The following is a 26,241-nucleotide window of genomic DNA, read 5'->3' as shown; positions in this document are numbered from 1 at the left end:
TGCATGAAGACGAGGTAGACAGAAGCTAATTTTCTGTGTATGAGAAATTTGTAAATAATTGAACTAGTTTTGTATGGTTTTTTTTTGTGCATATATTCATGTAAAATTTTAGGTTTAAAATTATTTTTTATATTATATTTTTATATTATGTGTTCCCTTGTTCATTTTACATGAATTTTAGTATAAATATTCCTCAATTAATATGAGAGCATAAAAACGGCATGCATGACAATTATAAAACAATGAGAAAAATGCTGTTTAAAATGTTTTGGTGGAGTATAGCATGTCACACAAATCAACTTCCCATAAGTTTTTCATGTCAACTACCCTTATATCAACACCTATACTTTCACACTTGTTTGTAATATAGGTTTGCTGCATTGCCAAATGCACCTGAATTGAACCTAAAAGTTGAAAAGTTACCCTTGTCATCTAGCCTGGTTAAAAACCAGACCATTCTCAGTTGTAACTGAGTTATGGTCTGGCAAAGCGTCATAGACAAATCATTTCCAGAGGGGCGTCACCAACGGACGTCGCGGATAGACCCAAAACCAATCAGAGCGATGAAGGAGATGACGTATGCAGAGCGGCGGAGAATCTCCGAGTGTTGTTCTTTGCTCGGTTTTTAACAAAAAGGAAACGTTCAAATCGCTTAAAACAGACGCGATAGCTGATTCGAACGAGATGTTCGACGGTGGCATCCATCTTTGTAATGTAGGCTACAAAATCTGCTTCAAAATCCCAGCACTGTCGTCATCGTGTAAAGCCCGCCCCAACGTTTCTGATTGGTGCCTCGATTTCGGTGGATTGGAAATGGGTTTGAATGAGCTCTTTGCCAGACTAACTTTCAGAGCAAATCTAAATTTGCCGGAAGTTGTCTGGGTTTTCCCAGGCTACTTGTCATCCACATTATTTCCCACAATTCATCATAATCCCAAACAACAAACCTCTCTGATCCTTTTCCAGTTGGGAGACATTCATCCTACCATTCAGTAACAGATGACCTGTCATCTTTAAAATATTTGAGAATAGACCTAATTCAATTTCCACGCTTGGGCAGTTTGCCGTCTCCATGCTCAAGCTGTGAATATCCCTAGCTGAATCCACCAACTAACCAGAATCTTGTTATCCCCATGGATAATGAATGACGGGCTCCACGTGGCGGAGTGTTATCCTACTGAATCTTTCATGGCCAGGCTATATGGTTTGATGCATGTGTTGTATATTTGGCTTGACGCGGGTGTGGTGCAGTGCACTGGAAGTGTATTTTACCACGGCTGTCTTCTTTCTGCAGTGTGTTTTCTCTCAGGGAAAGTTCTGAAGGCCCTGCCATGCATAAATCAGCTCTTTTGCTATACACACATCACTCACCTAAGATGGCACAGTTGCAATGCTATTTTTGAGTTACCAGCTCATTCATTTTTTTTCTTTTCTTTTTTACGTATTTGAAAATAGTCCGTATTTGCAGTTATGTTTTGGGCCACTTGTGGCATAGAAATAACACACTTCACCCTTAAGGCCCTGATATACTCCAACCGAAATCGAAAAACGAACTGGTGTGGCGTAATTTTGAACAAAATCAGGCCAAAACGAACTTCATTGGGAGTTCTTTTCGGGAGTTCGAAACAGCTTGCCAAAGCAAACTTACCAGAAAAGTTCATGCAAACAACCATTGATTATACATTTCCTCAAGTATGCTTTCTTTTAACATTTATAATTAGCCTGAATAACAAAAGGCATTGCCTTAACTCTCAAGTCCGCCTGATTGTCATAGAAACTATTGGCATTGTCATAGTAACTATTGCTCACAAGTACAGCCAGAAATGTGCATCTGGTGTCGGTTTGAAAACAGCTAAATGTCTCCTGCAGGCTCGATAGAAAAGTTATCAGATGAACCTGCAACTGATTCTATTTGAGAAAAGCCCATCTGGAAATTCGGACCTTCACTTGTCTTTGTCAAAAGAGAATGAGCCACTTTGTCGCAGATGCCGGCAGGCTGAGAAAATGCCAAATTGCGCATTTACCTCAGCGCAATCCTCTTCTGAACAATAAACAAATCCTTTGTTATCCACACAGGAGCCAAAAAAAAACAAAGTGAATCAATCTTGAATAAAAAGCCATTTAATGAGCTCTAGCAGTTTTGCACAGCGCTGTGCCAGAATCGTCCCTCTCATATAATGCACAGATGGGGAGTAATGTTTAACAAGACATGGGAATTTGGAGGGGAGTGCGCTGCCTCAAATGATTGCAAATTGATTTTGCCCCAACAACATGTTTCTAATAGGCCTTGTTTGGATCCGTTCCTGAGGGAAATCTCATTCTTGCATTGTTGATGACCCTGAGGAACATTCGGACACACTAAATGTGTTTTACTTTTAACCCTTTGCTTCTTTGTCTCCCATCATAAGGAATTTGACATTAATCTTGTCTCCTTGTATTAATGTATTAGTAGGCTACTAATGTGTTGTGATTTGTCATACCTGTCAAAAATGCATGAATTCAGCAATAATGAAATGCCTACCTGAATGTTAGAGCCATTGTGCAGTGATTAACACCAAGATTTGGCTGGTTAGCATGGTCCAGTTAGCAGCTGTTGCTAGATGCCGATGTTGTGTAAAATTCTACCCCCAAGATGTAGCCATTTGTTATGTCTGTTAAAAATAAACCACATTTCACAATGTCTCCTCATAGATAATCAAAATAGCGTTTCCAGTTATCCAATTGTAGCACTGGTCACTAATCTAGCAGGCTAACCAGCTAGCAGCATGCTAAACTTGCAGCCTAATATTGTTGCAGTGATAACATATTTTTGTTGGCTAATCTAAAAGTTAGCATCACCTTACCTCTAATAATATTTTCCTTTTGGAATCTTGCACAGAATATTCTGTGACCAACAAAAATTCATGATTCTTACACGTTTTGATCATCATGATAATCTTCACAAATTAACACAAATAAGTCTAAATATAATAGGCGAAAGTAAAAAGCTAAGCATAGGATATACGGTTGCATGAGTTTAATGCCATCACTATTATGTTTCCCACAACTCTTTAGTTTTTATGTAAAAAAAGTTTGAGACAGAATAGTTTGCAAGAGGGGAATTATAAACACAAGGCTGTGAAAGCGAACTAATGAGACTTCCTAAAAGACTTGCTCTGTCCTTCCATTTGTTCATATTTGCTCTCTTTTTTTGCCGAGGTTTAGCCTATTAATGTCCGCAGCGGACATGAAAGCAATCGGCGTTTCCATTTTTCGTTAGTGGACATAAATGCCCCCCCCCCCCCTTCTGTATACAAAGTGGCACACATTCATGTCACATGGTTATCAATTTTGTTTATTTTTTGGACTTATACGGTTGTTCGTCACATGGACTATTGTTGTATTTCCACAGTTAGCATAACATGCATCACAAAGCAATTTTGTAGGTTATTTTTTTATCAGGCACTGAGTAGGCTATATTTCATTACATTACAATAGACTTTTTTGCTAGTGACTGCACTTAAAAGCATACAATTTACTTTTTACCCTTTGACATCACAGCTCAGGATGGCTAGTGAATGTTTTAGGAAAATAAATGGGATGCTAATGGCTAGCTCAGTTAGCAGATCCCCTTTGCACACATGCTCCTGACAATGTTTCATATTATTTTTTGCTCTCTCTTCTCTCTCTCTCTCTCTCTCTCTCTCTCTCTCTCTCTCTCTCTCTCTCTCTCTCTCTCTCTCTCTCTCTCTCTCTCTCTCTCTCTCTCTCTCTCTTTCTCTCTCTCTCTCTCTCTCTCTTTGCTGTATATCCTGTATAATTAAAGCCATAAAAATCCTCATAAATATAATTAATTTAAACAAATCCAAAGTGATAATTTTCATGTCTTTTTCATCAGCGCTAATTAATCCGGAACAGGCTCATGTGTATGACCTCATCATTCATTAAACAATTATTCAAATGAGCAATTCAAAGGATGATCCCACTTGTACCATCTTGCTCTGACCAAAGATATTTAAATTAGGGTCCTTGTTTAACTGAACTAATAACCCACACACCTTATTCATGAGTGTCTCAGCCAGCAACATTTCCTGTAATGAGTCCACAGGCATTATGTAGTAACATACTGGACGGATGGCATTAACATATGTATGGTGGAGTACATCCTCTACATTGTAATTCACAGCATGTCTGCCTGCTGGTGATGTGAATACGTATATGGACCACCAGTGGGAATAAGATATGCACGGGATTCTTGCGTAAATCCTCGCTTGAGCCAGAAAGACAGCTAGAATTGTGTCGAGTGAGACCAATCTCATTTGCTGCATTAGCGGAGACCCAAACAGCTGTCAATAAATGAAAAGAGGCATCTGTGTCTTCTGACAGGCCTGGGTTTCATTAGTAAGCACATTTGGTTAGTGTGAAACAAAGGAAGGAACATTTAATAAGGCATGCTTTACAGTAAAAGGAAAAAGGCTGATTTTGTTCAGGAATGCATGTTTACTTTATTGCACTAGATACCATTGCCTGTTACGATTTTTACTGAACTATCCTGCTTGTTACTAGTTATTGTTACTAGACTAAATATCATCAAATATACAATTAAATAACTTACAACATTACAATAAAACTACCTAACTTTCAGTTTGATGTCAGATAGAAATATTGATATTTAGTGTTTAGATATTTAGTAACATTAAGTGAAGGACATTTCAGTAAAATATGCTTAATAGTATCTATAAGTACAATAAATGCATTACTACTAAACAGTATCAGCCCTTTTTCCATGTTTCCATGGTTTCCAAGTTTTTATTGTAATTTTGTCATAAGTTTTTTTTTATTATGTATTTATTTTTTTGCCTTCAATATAGCCTTTGATGCATATATTGCAAAGGAATGAATACATGACTAAATAATGTTTTTTTGATAAATATTCTACTTATTTTAGTGCTAATACACCTAAACAAATTTGTAGATGTAATTTATTACTGATTAAAATATATGTATAAAAAATAGATGTGAAACAATCATCTTTTTCATCTTTTTGACCACTAGTTGGCAGCAACATGCATCATGTTGAAAAGCTTTGAGTAAGTTTGACTGTTTTTCAAAACAGTTGATAAGAAAGCCTCTGTGCTTCTCAAAGTATTATTTAACCATCACTAGAGTACCCCAGATCTCCATTTTCAATCCATTGTGGTTCCTTGGTTCCCACTCATGTTTTTAAAAAAAACTGTTTTGACATCAGCCAAACCACTGATGTCAAATGTACTAGCCTAGGCTGCGTTTCACAAAAGCATCGTAAGCCGAAATCGATTCTAGAACAATTGCCACCAATGGTCTCAACTCAACAAACAACTTACGATGCTTTTGGGAAACGCAGCCCATGGTTAAGAAGCCTGTAATTTATATCATGAGTGTGTATAAAGTTCAAATCTGTCTTTCATTTATGCTTGTTGATTCAGTGTTTATTTCCATTTGCAGACTCAGCATGTGGCCCAATGAGAGCTAAGGTGATTAGAAGTTACAAACTGCTATCCTTACAGTCAAACTCAAGAGACCCATTTGATTGGAGCCTCAAGGACCTCTCAAGATTTCTTCAGCCGTAAACACGCAAGCAGTTCAAACAAACAGACACAAACCATATCAACTACGGATTATGCCCATATAGGCTCAAGACGTGCAGTTTAAGTAAGAATATATCTGAAACAATGGCGGACCCCTACCACAACAACGTTTACCACCAGGGAGATGGAGACAGCTATGGGACATATGGACAGGGAGGACCGGATGGCTACGGTTATCAGACTGACTACCCTCCCCAAGAGGAAGACGCCGCCAGTGACGCCACCGAGGGACACGATGAAGATGATCAAATGTATGAAGGGGAGTACCAGGGCATCCCGCATCCAGATGAGGCCAAGACTGCCAGGAGGGCGGCGAGAGCGAAAGCGAGGACCACGGCGGATGCCGTGTCAGATCAGGAGGAGCTGGCTGAACAATACGAGGACATCATGGAGGACTGTGGACACGGGAGATTCCAGTGGACCCTGTTCGTGGTGTTGGGTCTGGCGCTAATGGCGGACAGCGTGGAGTGCTTTGTAGTGGCCTTAGTGTTACCCAGTGCGGAGAAAGACATGTGTTTGTCCCACTCTGAGAAGGGAATGCTGGGTAAGTCCCCATTTTAGAGTTCGGAATAGCATGCTATCAGACTACTTTCAGTATTTATGCAGTACACACATGAATGATCCACTAATTTAGCCAAAATCGGCAGTATACTGCGCTATCTACTGGTTTCCCATAATGCATTGCACACATTTCCTTTGCTAACAGCCTTTCAGGCTGCTAACTTTTGTTTTATATTGTAGAACATACTCTGCGCATATATACATAGTATATGTGTGTGTTCTATAGTAATCTGGACATGCTACATTCGTCATGTTGTCGTTATCATGTGACCATACCAGAGTCAGATGCGTCACTTCACTGTCACAAATCCTCTCCTGTGCCCTCATGAGATGGTAAAGTGTCCATTGTATGCTCACTTTAAAATCTCGCCTACTGTATTTTGTTATACTGTGAATTCAGACTCTGTTCATATACTGTTTTTCACAGACTATATAAGTATGCTATATTGGGTGCAGCCATAAACAAAATGCTAAATAACAGTATTTAGCAGAAATGTTAACCCGGACACCATCAGCTGAAGTAAACATGCAGTGAGGTTGTGGGACAAAATGTAGTGTAATACTAACTAATTTAACATAGCAGGTGGTAGGCTATATAGCTAGCATCCCATTGTTAGCCCATCTCAGTTACAATTTATGTCAACTGACAATTAAAATGATCATAAGTGTATGGTGTTGTTTTATGGATGGGTGTGCAGATATCCTTTTACCTGCATCTTTTTAAAAAATTAAGTTTAGCTGGTTATGGAGTCCTGGATGCTTTTCCATGCACATACTGATGATTTTTTTTTTAGTTTAATTAATCCTAGTGGTTTTGTGAATTTAAGCAGACCTAAGTGAATGCATATACAGTTATTTTAGCCAACTGCTACTTAAGGAGACCATCAATTAAGAATGTTCTCAAATTAGCTAATGGAGCACTCGACAGTTAAGATTCATGCAACTGGGTTTCGCACTCGGCCTAACATCAATCCGTTCTTGCTAAGTAAAGCAGTTGGGGGAACTGACTCGTGACTCCCAGCTGTAAGACTACGATGGGTTCGTTTTCGACCAAACTAAAGCCTCAGAGAAACAATTAAGCAAGACCAAGCAACCAAGAAAGTGTTAGAAAGTTGTCTTTTTTACCCCAAAGATATTGTCCCTATAGCTGAAATAGAAGCTTCATGGTAATTAACTTGGAAAAAATAGTTTATTATTTTATTTTATTTTTATTATTTTTATTTAGTTGCTATTGTATTTTCAAAAGATAAAATCAGACATATGATTTTAGTGTTTTATTTTATTTTATTTTGAGCTAAACTTAAAATTCATCTGTAATATAGGCCCTAAATAAATTACTATCAACTATAAAGGGAGAGTTTGAGAAGCAAGATCGATATATATATTGTTTCTGAACAGCATTTTGAGATATGCTTCACTTCAGAGATATGCCTGATTATCCAGAGATATTTTTTTATTGATCTACTTTCCTTAATTCAATAGTTACTACAGGAAGCCAGATTTAAAGACTTTGGCTTACCTTGTAATAATGAAGGCAATCTACAAATCTGTCTATCGGATTGAATTGTTCAAGGCACCAGAGGTGAGAGTGCAAAACCTCCCCCCTGTTTGGTTAAGTGATATTGATGTGTGTGCAGAAGCATTGTGTATGAGAGAGTAAAGACTGTCTGTGAGCTTCAGGGAGCCAGAATGAGTGAGCACTTTTCATCCTGCATGTCCGTCAGTGGAGAACAACTGAGTCAGCAGTTAGTAGCCCGACGGATCGATAGCTTCTCTTCTGACCTTGCTCTGATACATAATCCTGTGCTCACCTCCCCCTGCAATCTCCATCGAGTTATATTCATCACTCGCTTTTTCATATACTTAACAGTGTTGGTTCTGATCTGCCATCTTTACAGAGACATTGAAGCTTTTTGCAGGTATAGAACTGAACATGAAGTCTTGTAGATGGATCTGCCACTTTACTTTACAGGTTTTCATAGTTGTTTTCATTTTTTGGCCTAGCACTGTGCCAGATTTCATGACGCTGCAGAGTTTACATTGATTTTAGTGGTGTGCAGAAATATCCAGGTGGTGGGTAATGCTAGTCAACTAATCGCTTTTAAAGTGCGGTCACATTTACCATTGTTTGGTGAATTTTCACAGGTGAAATCCATTCATTTTTAAGGAATCAACGAAATCTGGAATTTCACGTTAGGGCGAAAGATTTCCCTCACGGATTTTGCATCGGGTTCAGTTAGTCATGCGGATTCGCCACGCTGACCAACAGAAAGCTGCTTGGTCTGAAAGAGACTTCTGTGTGAGCTCTGCTTTATGCATCGCTACACCTTTTATAGACAATATTATCTTGATAGACAAGGTAATAATCAAAAAATTTCACAGAAAATGTAAACGCTTACTTTTATGCCTGAATAATTAGGCTGGTTTGAAAGGGAGCAGCTGAAGCACAACATGATAATTAAACACCAAATATCATTACTCAAAAGATTTTTTTATTTTATTATTATTATTATTTTACAAATATAAGACTAGTCGGGCTTACTAATCAAGTTAAAAAAAAAGTCAAATACTCAGCTAAAGTGTCTCATCTGTACCTGATTTGCAATGAAACACTGCAACAAAAAGTTCTAGCTAAGCTAAAGCAATTTCATAATTTAAATTGAAATAGTTTCCTGGACCCTCCGTTATCTTTCATTGGTCCCCAAAAAACAAATAACCCCGCCCGAACTCATGCCATTGGTCGAGTCAGTGTTGCTATGTCAGCCTGGTCGGAATTCTCAAACAAACACAGCAATGTTTTGAAAGCGCCAAGGGGTTTTAGTTCTCGGTGGAATCAGCCTACGAATATCTTATTTATAGTCTCTGCATATTAATTTGGGATTTGTGAAAGTATTGAAAAAATGACACACATCACCTTTAACCCTGGCAATATAAACTCAAGTTCTCATTTAAATATGAATGACAATAAAGCCATAGCCCTCATTTTGGCTCTGAAACATTGTCACGACTGCGTGACTCTGCGGATTAAGGCTGACCAATGGGATGCTGGGAGGATCCTCACGCTGAGTGGTGGGGGATAATGGCAGCTCAGCTCCATATGTTGATCTGCTCAGAGAGGACTGTGCTGTCACTCTCCCACCAGTCCGACACCAAGCTCCCTTCACCACATGACCATCTGTACTCAACGCCAGGCCCTCGTGCTTCATGCCTGTTCAACGCTATAGTTCGGGGCTGTGTATTATGCAGAATAGATTTCATCAAATGAGTTAAAAGGAGTATTGGTGTCTGAAACCAAAATAAAATCAGAAAAAAAATATGTGTATTAAAGAATTTAATTGAATAAGTATTTAAAATGTATATTTTCAATTCTTAAATGTTGCATCTTATATAATTAACAAACTATATGAGAATATGTTTTTTGTCTAATTTAAAAAAGAGACTCTTGAAGTCTGAGCTGAGGCTTTTTGTTTATATGATGTTAATATGAGTCTGTTTTTTTGTTCAAATCATGCAGATATTAATAATGACAGAAATTCTGTGATATCTGAAGTCTGAATTCTAAGTCTTGAGCTAACTTTAACGTTTGTACATTTTGTGGATGCTTTTATCTAAAGCAACTTTTGTGACATGGGCCCTGTCCCAAATGGCACACTCCGGACTTGTGGACTTCCTCAGAGTTCACACTTCGGTGACGTCATGTAGTGCAGACCTATAGGGCCCTTAGCGCGAGGGCGCATTTAGAGGTATTTTTGGGACAGACTCGATCGTCACGCCGGAAACAGGAAGACGGTCTGATTGTTGTTATGGACAGGAGCTACAGGTTCGGGGAAATATGCTGCCTATTGTTGTTGTGTTTACATATGACTCAGTAAAGCCCTGACATTCTGTTCTATTTATTTAATGAATCATAATGCGATCGTATTATTCAGCTCGCTATTATTAGCCTATGTTTGAGACATCAACCACTGGTCGATGATCATAATGTTTGTATAAACTTGTCATAAAAACCGTAATGATAATTACACTAAATATTTTCTTCTCAGCCATGTTAACAATTGTCCGTGAGCGAAATCTCCTCCCATCCGTTGTCTGATTGGCCTTTCGCAAGGATTCCTGGGTAGTTAAAGTGCGTGGAGCCTGCATCTATGCGGGCTTCGCGGAAGACCGCTTCAAGGGTAGAAAGGGGGCGCTGCTGAGCAGCACACTTCAGAGTGTTAAAATGCTAAATGGGACGGCCTACGGACTCGTAGACTCGGCGAGCACGCACAATTTAAGTCCACGAGACCGAAAGTCCGCATGAAGTGCGCCATTTGGGACAGGGCCATGGTCATGCATGGTAACTGAACCCATGCTTGTTAGCGCCATTCGCTAGTTTAAGCTAAAAACTAGCTTCAGTGTTGAATCATGATTAAAATGAAACCTTTTAAATTTCTGTTGCATTTCTGAAGTATAATTGTAATAATCTTGCCTTTCAAAAAAGGAGTTAATCTACTGGCATAATGATAATGTGCCACCACCATCGTATGACATTTGCACAAAGGTTCAAATTGAATGCCAGCTCTTTCAGTGTTCTCTTAAGTGAGCACCCCGCTGACAGGTACAATCACTAAGCATGCCGTGTCAGCCTAGCACACCTGTGAGTCCTGCTATAGCTTCTGAACACCCACTCGCACTCATTAAGATTGACCTGGGCTGGTTTCCCAAAAACATCTTAAGCCTAAGTTGATTGAAGAACAATTGTCACCAATGGTCTCTACGATCAACTTAGGCTTACAACGCTTTTAGGAAACGCAGCCCAGAACCGCAAAACCTTTTATTGCAATCACTTAACATTGTGACTGCTCATTTGATTGTTCTTTTCCCTCTATTTCTGACACTGCATTAGCTTATTAAGTTGATTGTGGTTACTTGAGTTCTGATCTTATATATGTTTATGTCATTTTAAAAAAAACACATGTTGGCTCTATTGAATCTCATTAGATAAGAGTTATTGAAAGTAAACACTGCACAGAACATTTATTTTGGGGGGTGATCAGAATCCGAATGCACACTAACAAGAAGGAAAGGAGGGAGATGGCGCCCCCTAGAGGTACTCAAACAATATGTCTACTAAAATTGTTTGAAATGTATCAATAAATAAACACATGAATAAATAACATCAAGTATTTAGTTAAACGAAATGTAATTAAACATTAAAGTATTTATTTCTGTATGTACATGTTGTTTTTTTTACATTGTAAATATTTTTAAACAAATAATATTTTAAATAATATTCAAATATTCAAATATAATAGTATAATGTTAAAATATTATATATATTTAATGTATAAATATATATGCATATGTATATATATATATATATATATATATATATAATTAATGATATAGAAAAGTTATATAAATCTACTGTTAGTCAGTTCTCACATGGTTTGTTGTTTCTCCTGCAGGTTTGATAGTATTTCTGGGAATGATGTTTGGAGCATTTTTTTGGGGTGGCCTGGCTGATAAAGTGGGCCGACGGAAATGTCTGGTCATCGTCCTGGCCATGAACTGCATCTCTGCCTTCTTCTCCTCATTCGCTCAGGGATATGGCTTCTTCCTGTTCTTCAGGCTGTTCTCTGGATTTGGGTAAGCTGGAGGAAAAAACAAAGCAAAGAAATAAAGAGAAGGAATGGTATATCAAGAAAAAACACTTGGGTCTGCCCTCCACCTTGGAAGCCATATAATTGCTTGATAATAAGTCGTTGTTTTCCATTGGAGCTTGAGCCTTTCTGTAAATCAGGCTTGTCCAGGCTCAGGCCTTTCTCCCTCGGCTCAACATCTAATTTAAACCAAGCAAGGCTGGGCAGTAATTACAGTAGGCTACTGATCCACAGGGAACTCTCAATCTAGCTGCCTCTGGTAGTATTTTCAAGCAATAAAAGCCTAGGGCTACATCCTGACTTTAGAGGTCTCCTCAATATGCTCCCGTGGCCATTTATGGAGGTTTTGTGAACAAGAAAGAGTTTTTCAGGTACATGAATTATTGCATTGTAAGATAACTGCTGCCCTGTGTTTTCTTGCAGGATCGGGGGCTCCGTCCCAATCGTGTACTCATACTTCTCTGAGTTCCTGCAGATGGATAAGAGAGGAGAACATCTCAGCTGGCTCTGCATGTTCTGGATGATGGGGGGCATCTACGCCTCCTTCACAGCCTGGGGCATCATCCCTCGATATGGTACAAACCTTATTTTGTAGAGCGGTGTAAGGATTTAGTTCCTTTTCCCTATTTGTTTTTACAGGTTTTTTTTTTTTTTTTTGTGCTGTATTTCAGGCTGGGGTTTCAGTATGGGCTCTGAGTTCCAGTTCCACAGCTGGAGGGTGTTTGTGTTGGTCTGTGCTCTCCCAGCAATAGCAGCTTTTGTTGGGCTTATGTTCATGCCTGAGAGCCCACGCTTCCTGCTGGAGGTAGGCCTACATAACTATATTTCAGCTAAACAATAGCTTTGTTCCAAGACCTAGTGAGCTGTCTCGCTGCTTAGCTACTAACTACACAGATGGCATCATAACCTGTCATAAGTGACCGATTTGGAACATTCTTCATAGGCTGCAACTCACACCACACAAATATTGAGCTAAGTTTGACATTAGCATGATGCTAAGCTAACCAAGTAATACTCTAATAAACAAACCCACAGCACACGTGAATATTAATGAGGGTAAAATAATCTATTTTAATTACACTATTTATTTCAGTACTGAGGGAAAAGGTTTATTTACAATCAAGATTTCACCTTTATTTTTTCACAAGTCTAATATGCAGGGTTTTAATTATGCTAGGTTTTGAAACGGACAAAAAGTGAAATTTTTCCTCTTTAAATGTATAAATATAAATGCATGTAAGCACATGTAGTTGTTGCTTGAACTTGTAAAACTATACTACCATTCAAAAGTTTGGGGTCAGTACAAATTCTTTTAAGTATGAAAGAAGTCTCACGAATACAGTAAAAGCAGTTATATTGTGAAATAATATTGCTTTTCATTTAAATATTTTACATAATTTATTCACATGATGACAAAGCTGAATTTGGTGCTCAAGAAACATTTGAAATTATTATCAATGTTTAAAACAGGGGGGTTCAACTCCTTTTTTTTTGGAAACCATTATCCTTTTTTTGCAGAATTCTGCATTAATTTGAAAAACAGCATTTATTTATTTAAAATAGAAATATTTTGTAACATTATAAATTATTCTACTGTCAGTTCTGATGAATTTAAGGCATCCTTGCTGACTTATATATACTGTGTATATATATATTTTTATATATATATATATATATATATATTTAAATCATACTGACCCTAAACTTTTTAATGGTAGTGTATGTATCTCACAACTCAAGCCAATATGAGTAATATTGTCACAGCTGTGAGAAAACAATATCTGTCTCTTCTAGAATGCTAAACATGATGAGGCCTGGATGATCCTGAAACAGGTTCATGACACCAACTGGAGAGCCAAAGGAGAACCTGAGAGAGTGTTTACTGTAAGTCTAATGATTTTTAAGAACTGATTTGATGTTTGTAATAAAACTTTTATCCAATTATATCTACTATGATAACATGGTGAAATCTGGCTTTTACCATAATGCCTCAAAAATAATGAATCATTTTATCCAGGTAACTCATATCAAGACTCCAAAGACACAGGAGGATGAGTTTATTGAGATTCAGTCTGCAACGGGAACTGCTTTCCAGAGATGGGGTGTTCGAACTTTGACACTGACCAAGCTGGTAAACTAAAAAGCTAACAGTTCAGTAGACCTTAAGTTATTCAGTGTGTAATCTTAAAATAAGCTATTTTTGTGTGCAGGTCATCAAAAATATTGTGTCCCTCTTGGGTCGTGATCTAAGACTTGCTACTCTGCTAATGGCCATCATATGGTTCACTATGGCATTTAGGTAAAGCATTTTTACTAATTCCTAATTAGTCTTCATTTCTGAAACACTGGTGGTAAATGTTAGCGCCTATAGTGTCAGAAAATGGAACTGCAATAGAGGGTATGCGCATGACGTCACCGTCGGCCGGAGTGAATGCGGTCACGCCCACAAGTGGCAAAAAGACTGAGCGGCAGCATTTGTTTTCAGCGTGAATGCCGTGAAAATCACACAAAACACATCTAAAACGGGAAAGAGCTTTGCGATTGACTGTACAACTAGATTTGACCAGAAATCTGAGGTACTGTATATTTTTACAGACTGCAAAAAGCTACAGAACAGACTATATTCTGCATAATTGGATGTTTTTAAATAAACACTGACAAAAAACTATACAAGTTTTAGGGCTGGACGATATGATGATATACAGTATAACATTAATGTAAGTGATCACTCGGATTTAGACCTATCTATATTGTATTTATATAAAACGTTTACAGGCAAATTTTCTTCATTTATTTCCCCGGCGTCGAAATCAGGCACATATAAATGTCAGGAAACACGATTCCTGGCTGCATGTCAATATCCATGGATCAATGGATCTTTGATAAGTTGTAAGGAACACTATATCGAGTCCAACTTTTAGTTTAAACTGATAATAGTTTGTTTTACTCGTGTTAACGCAGTTTCCCCTATTAACTCCAGTCACGCAGCAGCTCTTCTGCCACTCAGTCCCGCTGAGGGGGGCGTGTTCCGGCGGGGAAGTGACGTTAATGCATTCCCTCTATACCAGAACACCCACTCTCTCAGCCATTGGTCAGAAAAACAGATAGTTCCTCCCCCAAACTCACACCATTGGTGGAGTATTCACACTTACACTATACATTTCATTATTTGTCTTTCTTGTGGTATATTTCAGTTATTACGGGCTTTCAGTGTGGTTTCCTGACATGATCAAACACCTCCAGCACGAGGAGTATGAATCCAAGCTGAAAGTATTTCATCGGGAGAAGGTGGAGCAATTTCATTTCAACTTTTCTTTGGAAAACCAAGTCCACAGAGAAGGAGAATACATCAACGACAAGTATGTTGACAGAAACACCATCTGCGACGTCTGTTATCCATCAATGATTTTTTTTTATTGTCAGGCAAGAGTTTCTCAATGTGTGTTGTGGGCTTTCATGCAGATTCATCAACATAGAGATGAAGTCTGTGAAGTTTGAAGACTCCTTGTTCGTGGACTGCCTCTTTGAGAACATCCGATCCACAGAAACGCTCTTTGAGAACTGCACCATCCGCAGTACCGTATTTAACGACACAGGTAAGATATCTTATCCACAATCCAGAGTTGTTTTAGCACACTTGGTCTCATGGTTTCTTAATTTCCACAGACTTATATGAAGAAAAGTTCATTGACTGTACATTCGAGAACGTAACTTTCGTGCACAACAAGAAGGGATGCCATTTAGACTATGAGGATGAGAACGACGTCCTCATCTACTTGGTCAGCTTCTTAGGCAGCTTAGCCGTGTTGCCTGGAAATATCATCTCAGCACTCTTCATGGACAAAATTGGACGAATCAAGATTATAGGTGAGCTTACCCTGCTTACAAAGTTCTGTTAGAAGACGTTCTGGCAAGGTTCTCCTTAAGTTATGAACAAATGTTCTTCCAGTTACGTCAATAGAACATTTGTTCAAAGTTATCTGGTCTTTAATAATGTTCTTAAAACATCAGCCGTAAAAAAATATTTATACATCATTCATGGAACGTTTGTTTCTTAAATGTTTTAGTTGGATGTTTTTTACATTTTTTAAATGTTACCACTTGTTTCCGAACATTCAAAAACATTTAAAAGTATACATTCCCATAATGTTTGCAAATATTTATGGGAATGTTGGGGCGGCGTTTTGGACGTTTTGAGCATTATGGGGACATTCAGAAATAACTTTTTCAGAACTTTTGGGTTACTTCACCCAAAAATTAACATTATCCCATAATTTACTCTCCCTCAAGCCTTTCTAGATGTATTTGAATTTTGTCTTTCAGCCAAACACAATCGGAATTATATAAAAAAAAAAAATAATGGGAGTGAATGGCACCTCAGATTTTGAAGCCCAAAAAAGTGCATCCATCCATCATAAAAGTAATCCATTAGGCTCCAGGGGGTTAATGGAGGCCTTCTGAAGCAAAGCGATGCGTTTTTGTATGAAAAATATCTATATTTATAACTTCATAAAAAATGATCACTGGTTACCGGTAACGGCCGTATGCGAGTCTAGTTCCGGTGGAAGAGTGACCTATGACCTATGCTTTCAGAAGGCCTTTATTAACACCCTGGACCAGTATGGATTACTTTTATTTTTTGGCCTTCAAAATCTAAGGTACCATTCACTCCCATTATAAAGCTTGGAAGAGCCAGGGTATTTTTTTATATAACTTCGATTGTGTTTGGCTGAAAGAAGAAATCATATACACTTGGCTGGGATGGCTTGAGAGAGGATGGCTTGAGAGTGAGTATATTATGGGATAATTTTCATTTTTGGGTGAACTCACCCTTTAATGGGAATGTTATCAAAACTTTCTTATATATGTTTTTGCTGTGCCATCTATATTTTTAGTTCTTTGCGGTGCCATCTATATTTTTAGATCTTTGCTGTGCCATCTATATTTTTAGAACTTTGCGGTGCCATCTATATTTTTTAGATCTTTATGGTGCCATCTATATTTTTTAGATCTTTATGGTGCCATCTATATTTTTAGGTCTTTGTGGTACCATCTATATTTTTTAGATCTAATAGCTTGCAATCTGTCACTAATGTATTTTCCAACCAAGACAAGCCTGTGAAAACCACTTTTTCTTCTTTCTACAGGTGGTTCGATGCTTATTTCTGCTGGATGTACCTTTTTCCTTTTCTTGAGCTTTAGTCAGGCAGCCATTATAGCCTGGCAGTGTCTGTTTTGTGGTGTTAGCGTAGCAGCATGGAACGGCATTCAAGTCATCACCGTGGAACTCTACCCAGCTTCAAAAAGGTATATGAAATGCATGCCGCATATTACACACTACATGTCATATTATCTAGGTTTGTTATTTCGACTTTGCAAACAATGGTACAGATAGTTGGGCTTGATGAAATAATAGTATAATTGTTTGTTAAATTTTCTTTAGTACAATTTACTTTTAGGGCAATTAAAAAAACATGAAAACTATTAAAAGACATGAAAACGTTATTTTTGTGCTTGACCTTAGTGCAAATGCAGTTTCCCTGTCAGACCACTAAATTTTGGGGCGCAGAGTCTTTAAATGAATCATGTCATGTGAGGTTTGCGCTAGTCAATTTATTGCTATTTGTGCTATTTTTTTAGTGCCCAAAAAAGGTGATAAATAATGGTACAAATACCAATTTTGAGCCTGACATGACACCCAAAGAACTTCCCACTCCCAATTGCGCTTTTTTTAGATTGTGGCCGTAAGCTAATTTGCCGTTCAGTAAATCTGGCCCTTAAAGTAGTAAACGTCTTTTTAATTCCTGTTCTCAACGTTTCTTACAGAGCCACAGCGTTTGGAGCCTTAAATGCCATTTGTAAGTTGGCGGCTATATTGGGAAGCTCAATCTTCGCCTCATTCGTTGGCATTACCAAAGTCATCCCCATTCTTCTGTCCTTCGGTGCTCTGGTCGGTGGTGGAGTGTTGGCCCTGAAACTGCCTGAGACCAGGGAGAAGATCTTGCTGTGAAAATCTGAAGCCGAACGTTTGGTCCAGGCCATTCTATATGACTATTAGTGTGGAGATAACAACTGCTGGCATGTGTAAAATTGGGTTTATTCAAAAACAAACAAGCAAAATACTAATAATATGTGATATAGTGTCAACAAACTCCATTATTCAAAAAACTACAAGGACCAAATGATGGTTTTACCCCTAGTCAACTATTGATTGATATGCCTGATATTTCATAGACAGTATGTTAAAGGCCTGTTGGGTCATTTGCAGCCCCCCAAAAAATCTGCACTAGCTATATAGTTTCAGAAAAGTCTACAGGGAGTATTATAGAGAAAAAACTCTCTAATGAAAAATAAAATTGTCCCAGATTTGCTTGAATGGAGTAATGTGAGTCGTGGAAGTCTCAATCCTGTGCCATTTCTTGGTAAAAAAATTCAGGTACTGTTGAAGAATTTTCTTTTTATCTTATTCCATAGCTTGTAATTTGCTAGCGTCTCATCCTCTGCCTTTGCTTATGATATAATCTCCACCTGAAAAAAGGTGTAATTTTGTCCTGTGAGTTTGCAAGTGTCCCACTGTATGTCAAGAGACTGATCTCAATGTGTCGCTGTACGTTCGGATGCTCGGTGCAGAATGTGCGCTTGTGTTTGTTAGGTCACTGCGGAAACCATTACGTGTGCTTCCTCCATTTTCTATTTTTGCTTTATTAACTGTAAATCGACCAGGCTGGCAGAGTACCTTACAAAGCTAGCCTCATTTTTACCTTGCCTTTCACTAAATGTGTTGTTTCTTAGTGCTCTCTCACTCTCTTTCTCTCCCGCCCTTTTATTTTATTATTTTGCATCCTGTGAATCCTGAAGAAGTGGAACGGTTTGGTCACTTTGGACTTAAGCTTCACAGAGCCACATATCTGTACTTGTTGTTGACTGAGTTGCATGTGTGTAACTTACAAAGTAATGTTTGTGTCAATGTGCTGTCTGGATGATCTAATGTATGTCTCACTGCAAATAAAACCGGTTAGATCATACTAGTCATTGGTAACCTGTATCATTTCAGTTCGACATCAATGAGCTGGTTATAGGAAGGACAGTACACCCAAAAATAAAGAATCCATCATCATTTAGTCACCCTCATGTCATCCCAAACCTATATGACTTTTTGTTTTGTGGAACACAAAATAATGTGGAATACATTTACAGTCAATTGGGTCCAATATTGTTTTTGGACCCCATTGACTTTCATTGTGTGGACAAAAAACGGTTATTTTGTGTAGAAATGAAGTAATACAGGTTTGGAACGACATAAGGGTGAATAAATGACAGAATTTTAATTTTTAGCTGAACTATCCCTTTAAGGTTTATAAAGCTGTCACTGAACAAAGCTGTGCATGTTATTACTGTTTTGCTTTAAAAATCAATACATGCACCAGAATTAAATTTATACACCTAAAAGATCAGAGTTAGACCGGTTGATAGGTTGAAGATCAACTTTAGAAAAGTTGATTAAAGGCTGAATAATTCAATGAAACCCTCTTTCTCATCATGCATAATTAACAATAAACTCTGCATAATAATTAATAATAATAATTAATAATTCATTACATTTATATAGCGCTTTTCTAGGCACTCAAAGCGCTTCACATGGAAGGGGGAATCTCCTCAACCACCACCAATGTGCAGCATCCACTTGGATGATGCGACGGCAGCCATATTGCGCCAGAACGCTCACCACACACCAGCTTACTGGTGGAGAGGAGACAGAGTGATGAAGCCAATCAGTGTATATATATATATATAGGGATGATTAGGAGGCCACGATGGACAGAGGCCACTGGGCAAATTTGGCCAGGATGCCGGGGTTACACCCCTACTCTTTCGAAAGACATCCTGGGATTTTTAATGACCACAGAGAGTCAGGACCTCGGTTTAACGTCTCATCTGAAGGACGGTGCTCTTTGACAGTATAGTGTCCCCGTCACTATACTGGGGCGTTAGGACCCACACAGACCACAGGGTGAGCACCCCCTGCTGGCCTCACTAACACCTCTTCCAGCAGCAACCTGGTTTTCTCAGAAGGTCTCCCATCCAGGTACTAACCAGGCTCAGCCCTGCTTAGCTTCAGTGGGCAACCAGTCTTGGGCTACAGGGTGATATGGCTGCTGACAATACATATTTAGCACTCTGTCTCCTCTCCACCAGTAAGCTAGTGGGCGTTCTGGCGCAGTATGGCTGCCGGCGTATCATCAAGGTGGATGCTGCACATTGGTGGTGGTTGAGGAGATTCACACCTTCCAAATGCGCTTTGAGTACCCAGAAAGCGTTATGTAAATGTAACAAATTATTATTATTATTACTTGCTTCTTCATTTTTATATAGCATATTTATTTGGAAATATTTTCTGGCTGTCACAGAAATAATTCATGGTATGGTTTCCATTCTGGTGTTTTTGTTTTGTGACTGTACATTATGATTAAAAAAAAAACATTTATGTGATTTGCACAGGTTTTTTTTTTTTTGGGCTGAATACTTTCCTCTGCCTGCCAGCTCATTTTGTCCTGGGGTTTGAGCAACTCTGTGAAAGATGTAACAACAAGACATGGGAAACGGAGTTGGAGCAGAGTCCCTTTTTTTCGCTTGGTTGAGAGGTTTTAGTTTGTAGACAAGCTATTCAGCTCTTACGGTCACTGGAACTGTGGAAGTGGGTGGGAAAATATGCAACAAAAAAAATGAGTGCAAAGATCATTTTACATGCAGATTCTGGTAAAAAAAAAAATGAGTGCATAACAAATACTAGATTGTTGATACTTTTTGCACATTGGGCACCACATACTTGTGTCGTTCTCACAATGCAATGTCATGTTTCTCCTGATTTGCAGCACCTCTGTCCCAAGATATTTTGTTTTGATTCACACTCAGGGTGCAAAATGCTGCAGGCCATGAGAGGAGGGGAAAAAAAAGAGAAAACATTGTAGTTCCCATGGGAAGGTTGAGAGGTTGATTTGGATAAAAGTTGTTGCTTTAAATGGTAGGATTGAATAGAAACATGGGCCTTAATTAAATAGCCATTTCTTTCCTTTTGAGATTGTGAAAAGATAAACACTGTGGTCTTATAAGACTTTAAACTAATAGATTCTAACTGTCTCGCCCTCCATGCCTCTGAGGTGCCAAAGATCACCACAGACCTGGCACCTCTCGGCTCTCTCGAGACCAGGGTACGGAAAGTTCACAATCACAAAGGTCATACCAAGGCCTTGAAAGGACAAGTCATCGTGCAAAAACTCAGATGTCAGCTGAGATGTCTCAACAACCGGCTGCAACACAAACTATTATTTGCTGGATTAGTAAGAATACATCATTCAAAAGTATAGGGTCAGTAAGATTTGTTATGCTTTTGAAAGAAGTCTCCTATGCTCACCAAGACTGCATTTTAAAATACAGAAAAAACAGTAATATTGTGAAATATTATTTATAATTTAAAATAGCTGTTGTCTATATTATTATATTTTAAAATGTAATTTATTCCTGTGATGGCAAAGCTGAATTTTCAGCATCATTACTCCAGTCTTCAGTGTCACAATATGCTGATTTGATGCTCAAGAATCATTTCTTATTAATATTAATGTTGAACAGTTTGAAATAGAAATATTTTCTAACATTCTATATGTCTTTACTGTTATTTAATGCACCCTTGCTGAAAAAAAAAAAAGAATTTCTTTAAAAAAAAAGTTACCTACATTTTGCAACTTAAAATGTTTTTAAAAAAGAGAACTAAATGACAAAGAATGATTTTAACTTAATTTATTCACACAGAATAGTTATAAATAAAAAATAATATGTATATATTCTTGTCACTGTCCATTACTTTGGGAACCTGATATCATTTTTTAGTGTAGTGTAGTGTGCATTAAGTTATATTGATGATCTCTTTTCTCCCCTACTGCAGAACGGCAAATATGCTTCTGAAAATCAATCGATTGTATTAGTTATTGTTGAATACAGTAGCTTTAAGTGCACTTGAGTGATTCTGAGAAGATGAACTCTTGACTTGATCTCGGTGAGGTCACGGAGACTCTCGTGAACAGTGTCTCACAGGCTTAGCACCTATAGTAGCCTAGTTCTCAAGGTGCCACTTCAAGGTGCCAGTCTAAACAGTGGCATCTCAAAACTCCCACACACTCACCCACACACCTTCAAAGAGTCTAAATATGTAGTCAATGGCTTTCTAAGATGTTTTCAAATCACATATTATTGATTTTGAGTGTTCAGCCATTTTAAAAATGTGAAATTAGCAGCACATGTTGCAGCACACTATGCTAATCAATGCTAATGCTAATCAAAGTTTACAAAATGGAATCTAAAAGCTTTTATCAGTCTACAAATCAATGGGCTTTATTTCTCAAGTCTTTTCAATGGCAGTATATTAGTGTGAAGGCTCTTAATATTGTTTAGCCAGCCTCATTAGCCCAGTTACATGTGTGGTGTGAAATTCCATTAAAGGTTCACACAGACAACTGACCAGTGGACTTCCCTTTAATGTGGTTAAATTAGAGGTGTCGTTTAACACCTTGGCTGTGAGAGAATGACCCAAGCCTCTGTCCCCTTACAACTGTGACCTATTGACCACACATTATCGTCTGTATATTGGTTTCTTAATAATCAGAGAAAGCAGGGTATAGATTTATCCTTTATTTGTTCATCAATGGCTATACAACTTTGCATTAGAGAACTTTCTTGTTATAAATTATGGCATGTTTATTTGGCATAAAACTATTAAAAAAAGTTTTTATTTTATGTACGTATGTATGTATGTACGTATGTATATATACTGTATATATATATATATATATATATATATCGTATTATATATATTGTATATAAGCATATAGATTTTATATATAACATTTCATATTTATTTATACTCCATGGGGAATTTGAAATAATGATAAATATATTATAAAAAAATATATCATGTGATCATATTGTCAAAAATATATGTGACTAATTATTCAAAGTTGAACATAGGACAGCGGCATATGATACAGTGATAAACATTTTTATATAAATATATAAAAAAAATATATATATGTATATGCCATCATGTTGATTGACTACTGTATATTTTACTGTATACTTTACAGTATTTCTGCTATTTTTTTAATTTGCCAAATGCTACATAGCATGAATATTTTTAATGAACCACTTTTTCACATATATTTCAATACCACTTTATCGTGTTTCTATTTATGGATTGAAAGTAATCCAAATACTACTGGAGATCTTGATGTTAAAAACAGAAAAAAAAAAGTTCATGCTGGGTAGGGGTGAAAAATCACACATTACCTGATGACTCATATCTGTAGGTTCCCACATCGGGACTGGACTGGATCCCTCTCTCCCTGTAGTCTGGTCTGAGACAGACAGTGGTGGCCTGGAGAGGCCTGTGGAGGTGTCACTTCACACCTCTCAGGCCTGAGGCTGGTATAAATCCTCCCTCCAGCAAACCCTCCAGCATCACCGACCCTCTCTAACCACACAGCATGGACGTGTCTTCTCCACTCCTCCGCTACTTCACACAGAACTCCTGGAGCTGCCCGAGCTCAGACTCTGAGTTCTACAACATCTCATCTCCTGAAGCAGTGTCTCCTACCTCCTACATGGACTTCTCTCCTTCAGCCCAGCTTCAAAACAGTTCTTCTCCACCTTCCAGAGGTGCCAAAGCACCCGTTTCGGGTTCATTACATCAGGACGGCGCATGTTCCCGTGTCGGAACTAGAAGAACGCGCTCCAAGAACCCGAGCAAGCAGAGACAGAGTGCCAGCGAGAAAGAGAAGCTCAGAATGAGGGACTTGACCAAAGCTCTCAATCACCTCAGGACTTACTTACCTCCTTCAGTGGCTCCTGTCGGTCAAACCTTGACGAAGATCGAGACCCTTCGCCTCACCATCCGCTACATCTCCTATCTGTCTGCTCAACTAGGCCTCAGCGAAGAGTCTCTCTGCCAGATGAGGGACCTTGGAGCTTCTAGATACCAAGACTCGTCTCAATATCAGGGCAATTCAACACCTGAGTATTGGGGACTCAGCACATCACATCAAGAACTGTGTCAAAGCACCTTCAGACCTTCAGAGCATGTCTTGAGGCAGACAGAAATGGATTGTCATCAGGTTTTCATGGAAACACCTGCTTATGATGATTCCTTCAACTCCAGCTCAGAATCTCTTCTGGCCAGCCCTTTGTATGCAGATACAGCCACAACATACCAGGTGTGTACTTTGTTTATGCATATTGTGTGATTTATTATTAATGAATATTTTGCTTTCTAAATGCTGTATAAAATACTTACCATCTTTTGTCCTCTCTTTTTAGGGCTACAACAAAGCCGTCCACTATCCGGTTGCTCCGGAATTCTGGGGATGAAACTTTTATTGGACTTTTTTCACATATTTAAAACTTTTCAAATATTTTATTTTATGGACTCTGTACAGTATTTAATGTATTTTAATATATTGTTTTATCTTATTTTAAGATGTCTATTTTAATATTATATATTTTGTATGTTATCTTTTTTGTACAGAAGTATACTAATTTATTGATATTTATAATAAAAAAAGTATCTAAATGTCAACGTTTTGATTTTGTGTATTCATTTGAAATTAAAAATGAAATTAACTTTTTACTACAAGATTTTTTTGAATTATTAATAAATAATAATAAAAAAGGTTTTGACTTTTTAAAATCAACTTTTAGCATTTTTGCAGTTCACATATGTTGGCCTATTTAAACACTTTAAATGTAGCCTATTATTTTATTTAAAACAACATTTTTGCAATTCACTTCAATAATTATTGATTTGAATATGTTTTCAAACCTATTCCAGATTGATCACTGAGGCTCCCTGTTTGTTGGAGATACAGTATATCTAATTGCAGCACTATAGACCTAATGCCGCGTTCCAGGCAACCTGTAACCCGTGTTTTTTCAACTCGTAACTGGGAGTACATCGATCTAGTACGAATTCACGGGTGGGAAGTCACGGGTTTGACTGCCGTTCCAGTGCACTTTCACGGGTATAAGGTTGGAAAAACACGGGTAACAGGTTGCCTGGAACGATGTACTCCCAGTTACGAGTTGGAAAAACACGGGTTACAGGTTGCCTGGAACGATGTACTCCCAGTTACGAGTTGGAAAAACACGGGTTACAGGTTGCCTGGAACGCGGCATTATTCACAGCAGCGCCATCTTTGATAGACAAGATACACACATCACTTCAGTGGGTTGTACTGTTATTTAATGTGTTTTTACATTGTTCTGCTTTTTACATTGTACAAAACAATGTTTTTACATTGTTTTACACTGCAACACTGCTGAAACACTGCAATAAAATCTCTTTCCAATAAATTTTTGTAGACAAAAAACTCTAGATAACATATATTGTGGAAAAAGATAAGTGATCTATGAGATGTATAGCGAATGCAATTGAAAACAAGTCATACCTGTCATGACCAGCAGAGCCATAGAGAGAAATGACCATAGACAGTAAAAGAAATGGACAGAGCCATCTCATTGGAACTCAGTTGAGACAGTTGAAGCCCATTTTTAGCGATTTCTGAGCACTTCCGTTCCTGACGCGCAGACTCAAACCGACTCAAACTAAGCTTGATGACGTGAGCAACCTGTCTGACAGACGTGAATCTTCTAGTAGCTGTGCCAAGAGGAATCTGAATCATTCCCTTCCGAAACTTGCAGAGCCGGAGATCGTGAGTATTAGCTGTCCATGAGCTCGCAGCAGGAGCAACTTTACAACTCTCTATGGGCTTCTCCCTTGACTTTATGCCTCGACGTCCCCCCGATTGCGCGCGAGTTTCTCCTCCTGTCTGTACGGTAATTTCTGTACAGCGCGACAGAGAGTCGAGTGGTTATGACGCAATCGTTAGCCTATTTTTACTAAATCTGTTTCTACGGGGCCATAACGTAACATAGAAGGTAATGGAGCCTTTTATACATTGTCGTGTTTCTTTAGAAATAAAAAATGGACAAATGGAGTCTTTAAACGCCTCAGATGTAAAGTTATTCGCTGTCAAAGTGACGCCAAAATGAATGGGAGTCAATGGAAATGCTAACGCAAGTGAAGTTCTGCTACAAGATGGCGGCACCCGGCCGACTTCAACTTCCGGTCGATGGATTACCCCCTTGGAAATGACCAGCAGCCTCAGACCGGAAGTTAGGAGCTGACGATTGCCTAACCCGGCCCAACCCAACCACAAACCCTAACTTCACTATTTATAAGTGAAGTTATAGTGAATGCCCAACCTCACCCACCACTAAAACTAAACTTAATAATATAATACAAGCTTCACCCCAATTTCCGGTCTGAGACTGCTGGATGGCGCTGCTGTCCTGAAACTGCTGTGATGTAAATCTGCAGTTGGTTGGTA

General features: G+C 38.2%; 2 protein-coding genes across 2 annotated transcripts; both read left to right on the top strand.

Annotated features, from left to right (window-relative positions):
* The first annotated feature begins 5,486 nt into the window (after positions 1-5,486).
* sv2bb (synaptic vesicle glycoprotein 2Bb) lies at positions 5,487-18,837 on the top strand. The gene is made up of 12 exons (XM_056250790.1): positions 5,487-6,150; positions 11,615-11,795; positions 12,233-12,384; positions 12,481-12,614; positions 13,604-13,693; positions 13,827-13,940; positions 14,020-14,108; positions 15,004-15,168; positions 15,272-15,405; positions 15,476-15,676; positions 16,957-17,116; positions 17,636-18,837. Exons 1-12 carry the CDS (start codon positions 5,691-5,693, stop codon positions 17,817-17,819), a joined length of 2,064 nt encoding a protein of 687 aa, XP_056106765.1. The 5' UTR covers positions 5,487-5,690; the 3' UTR covers positions 17,820-18,837.
* A 4,238-nt stretch (positions 18,838-23,075) lies between these two features.
* Positions 23,076-24,255, top strand: mespbb (mesoderm posterior bb). The gene is made up of 2 exons (XM_056250759.1): positions 23,076-24,069; positions 24,173-24,255. Exons 1-2 carry the CDS (start codon positions 23,344-23,346, stop codon positions 24,221-24,223), a joined length of 777 nt encoding a protein of 258 aa, XP_056106734.1. The 5' UTR covers positions 23,076-23,343; the 3' UTR covers positions 24,224-24,255.
* The last annotated feature ends 1,986 nt before the right edge of the window (positions 24,256-26,241 follow it).

The sequence above is a fragment of the Rhinichthys klamathensis genome, unplaced genomic scaffold (genome assembly GCF_029890125.1).
Source record: "Rhinichthys klamathensis goyatoka isolate OS25496 unplaced genomic scaffold, OSU_Roscu_1.1 h1tg000076l_1, whole genome shotgun sequence".
Lineage (NCBI taxonomy): Eukaryota > Metazoa > Chordata > Actinopteri > Cypriniformes > Leuciscidae > Rhinichthys > Rhinichthys klamathensis.
The sequence above is the reverse complement of the archived record's forward strand: the minus strand, read 5'-3'. Positions and strand labels throughout refer to the sequence as shown.

What these genes read in the sequence shown, in the direction of transcription:
- sv2bb (XM_056250790.1), top strand. Translation starts at nt 5,691, where the DNA reads ATGGCGGACCCCTACCACAACAACGTTTACCACCAGGGAGATGGAGAC. An exon ending in AACCTGAGAGAGTGTTTACT is followed by an intron (nt 13,694 to 13,826) that starts GTAAGTCTAATG and finishes CATTTTATCCAG; the next exon opens with GTAACTCATATCAAGACTCC. An exon ending in TGGACGAATCAAGATTATAG is followed by an intron (nt 15,677 to 16,956) that starts GTGAGCTTACCC and finishes TTCTTTCTACAG; the next exon opens with GTGGTTCGATGCTTATTTCT.
- mespbb (XM_056250759.1), top strand. Translation starts at nt 23,344, where the DNA reads ATGGACGTGTCTTCTCCACTCCTCCGCTACTTCACACAGAACTCCTGG. An exon ending in ATACAGCCACAACATACCAG is followed by an intron (nt 24,070 to 24,172) that starts GTGTGTACTTTG and finishes CTCTCTTTTTAG; the next exon opens with GGCTACAACAAAGCCGTCCA.